Source organism: Austrofundulus limnaeus, unplaced genomic scaffold (genome assembly GCF_001266775.1).
Source record: "Austrofundulus limnaeus strain Quisiro unplaced genomic scaffold, Austrofundulus_limnaeus-1.0 Scaffold141, whole genome shotgun sequence".
NCBI classification, from domain to species: Eukaryota; Metazoa; Chordata; class Actinopteri; order Cyprinodontiformes; family Rivulidae; genus Austrofundulus; species Austrofundulus limnaeus.
The window spans coordinates 500,442-502,406 of NW_013952543.1; the positions used below are offsets into that span (position 1 = coordinate 500,442).

Sequence of the window (1,965 nt, forward strand, 5' to 3'; positions counted from 1 at the left end):
AATAATGAGTAATTTGGTTGTTGTTGATGTGGTTGGTGGGTGGTTGATCTAATTTGGCCTTTGACAAAGCTCGTATTGTTTTCACGGCCCGGAGCAGAGCTGAACGGCCTCTGTTCCTCAAAACAACACTTCTGCCTTTATTAGGCAGTAGATTATTGACTACATCGTTTTTATTAGCTCCATGTTGGGAAAGTTTCGACTTGATTACATTTTTAGTGCAGGCTTTCACTGTTTTATAAACATAATAGTTTATGAGTTTGTGCTTTTCTCCTGTTTTTTTTTTTTTTTACATAATCATGTTTTCTTATCCTGAAATGTAGGTTTAAAAAGTTACCGAAAGAGCTTTTATAGCTCAAGTTAAAGCTTGACTCAGTCAGTAGTTCTTCTGAAAATGAGTCACATATTCCACTCTTCTGCTGCTCATATTTCAGCTGATGTAATGCTCTAATAATTCACACTTATTTTACCTTTTCCTTTTCCCATCTTTGTTTTAACCCAGGAGCCTGATCATTAGCAGCCATGGCTGTGGAAGGTGGCATGAAATGTGTCAAGTATTTGCTCTTCTTTTTCAACTTCATCTTCTGGGTAAGTAGCAGCCAACACCTAGTCCATATGTTTGTGTTAAATAATAACATCTCAAGAGTGTATTTGAAAAAAAAAAACACAGTAAAACTCATTTATGACGTGAGAAATCGTATTTTAAATCAAGCAACAAAGAAAAAGAAATAAAAGTGAAAACACTTTATGATGGTTTTTCTTTTTTGATTTTTGTTTTCTGTTTACAAACATAACTCATCTTTTCTGGAGCCTGGTCTTGTTTTAAGGCTTTTCTTTTCTACAGCAGYCCTGTGACTTTGTATAATTGCAGTATTAGTATTAATCAGTAACATACAGCTGGAAAATCAGCTGATGAACAACACATCATAAGTCAAACAAMCTAGTGACACTCCTTATTCTGTACTTCCTGAATCTTGTCCAAATGTTTGTTCAGTCTTATTTTAGTGAAACCCTGGACAGAATTAAACATTTGKTGGCTAAAATGCTGATTTGTCAATGTTTTTTTTAAGATCGATTTAGAAAATCCTCTGATTAATTTGATCCCCTGGCCAGTTTGTTGTGGGGTTTTTTTGTTCGTTTTTATTTATTTATTTTTTTGCCCTCCATATTTAGGACAAGTATTACTATGCTACTGCTTTATTTTCAGATATTTTATTTCTCTATTTTGACATCTATCTATCTATCTATCTATCTCCATATTTCTTGTCCTAAATATGGAGGGCAAAAATGTCAATGTATAACATTTCAGTTTATATGGACAAGAAACTAAGTATCAAAAATTATCTACTCGGACTCTTAATGAATTATTTGTGTGTTATTATTATTATGAAATTGAAGCATTTAAAGCAATATCCAATTGAAATCAAATTTAATTGGTTGATAACTTCTCATACATCTCATCTTCATGGCATTGTGTTTATGAGATTTTTAGAGATTCAAAATGGAAATARTGTAATGTGAACCTTATAAGATTTTAATAAATAGTTTTTTTTTCTCTCAGAGACGTAACTGAAGAAGTAACTGTAGGTTCCACAGAGGCTACAGGAAATAACGGATTACACAATATATTGGTTACACTATAGTTTACTTTAGCCATGTAGCACTCAAAAAGAGTGTAASTTGAAAATTATGTAAGTGCAAATGGAAATACTAATGACTTATTACACATTTACTTGGCAAACATGTAACAGTAGTCTGAATAAACTTTGAAGTTGTGCCTGAACAATCTTCCTTGTCGTCTCATGGGTTTCCTTCATGCTATTCACATGGTGACTAATAAAATATTTATTTGTCACTACTACTGTTGACTAAAAATTTTAGTAACGATGGGCCTCATGCAAGAACATGTTCGTATTCTTCTCCTAAGCTTTCTCTTACTTTTGTTCGTACAAAGGGTTCGTACGAACA

General features: G+C 32.7%; 1 protein-coding gene across 1 annotated transcript in view; it reads left to right on the top strand.

Moving 5' to 3' along the window:
* Nucleotides 1–499: 499 nt before the first annotated feature.
* cd63 (CD63 molecule) overlaps nucleotides 500–1,965 on the top strand; it is a gene marked incomplete at its 5' end in the record, with an annotated part of 11,776 nt that continues 10,310 nt past the window's right edge. The window contains 1 exon segment of the mRNA XM_014016235.1: nucleotides 500–585. Within this exon segment, the coding sequence (XP_013871689.1) occupies nucleotides 520–585 (66 nt within the window).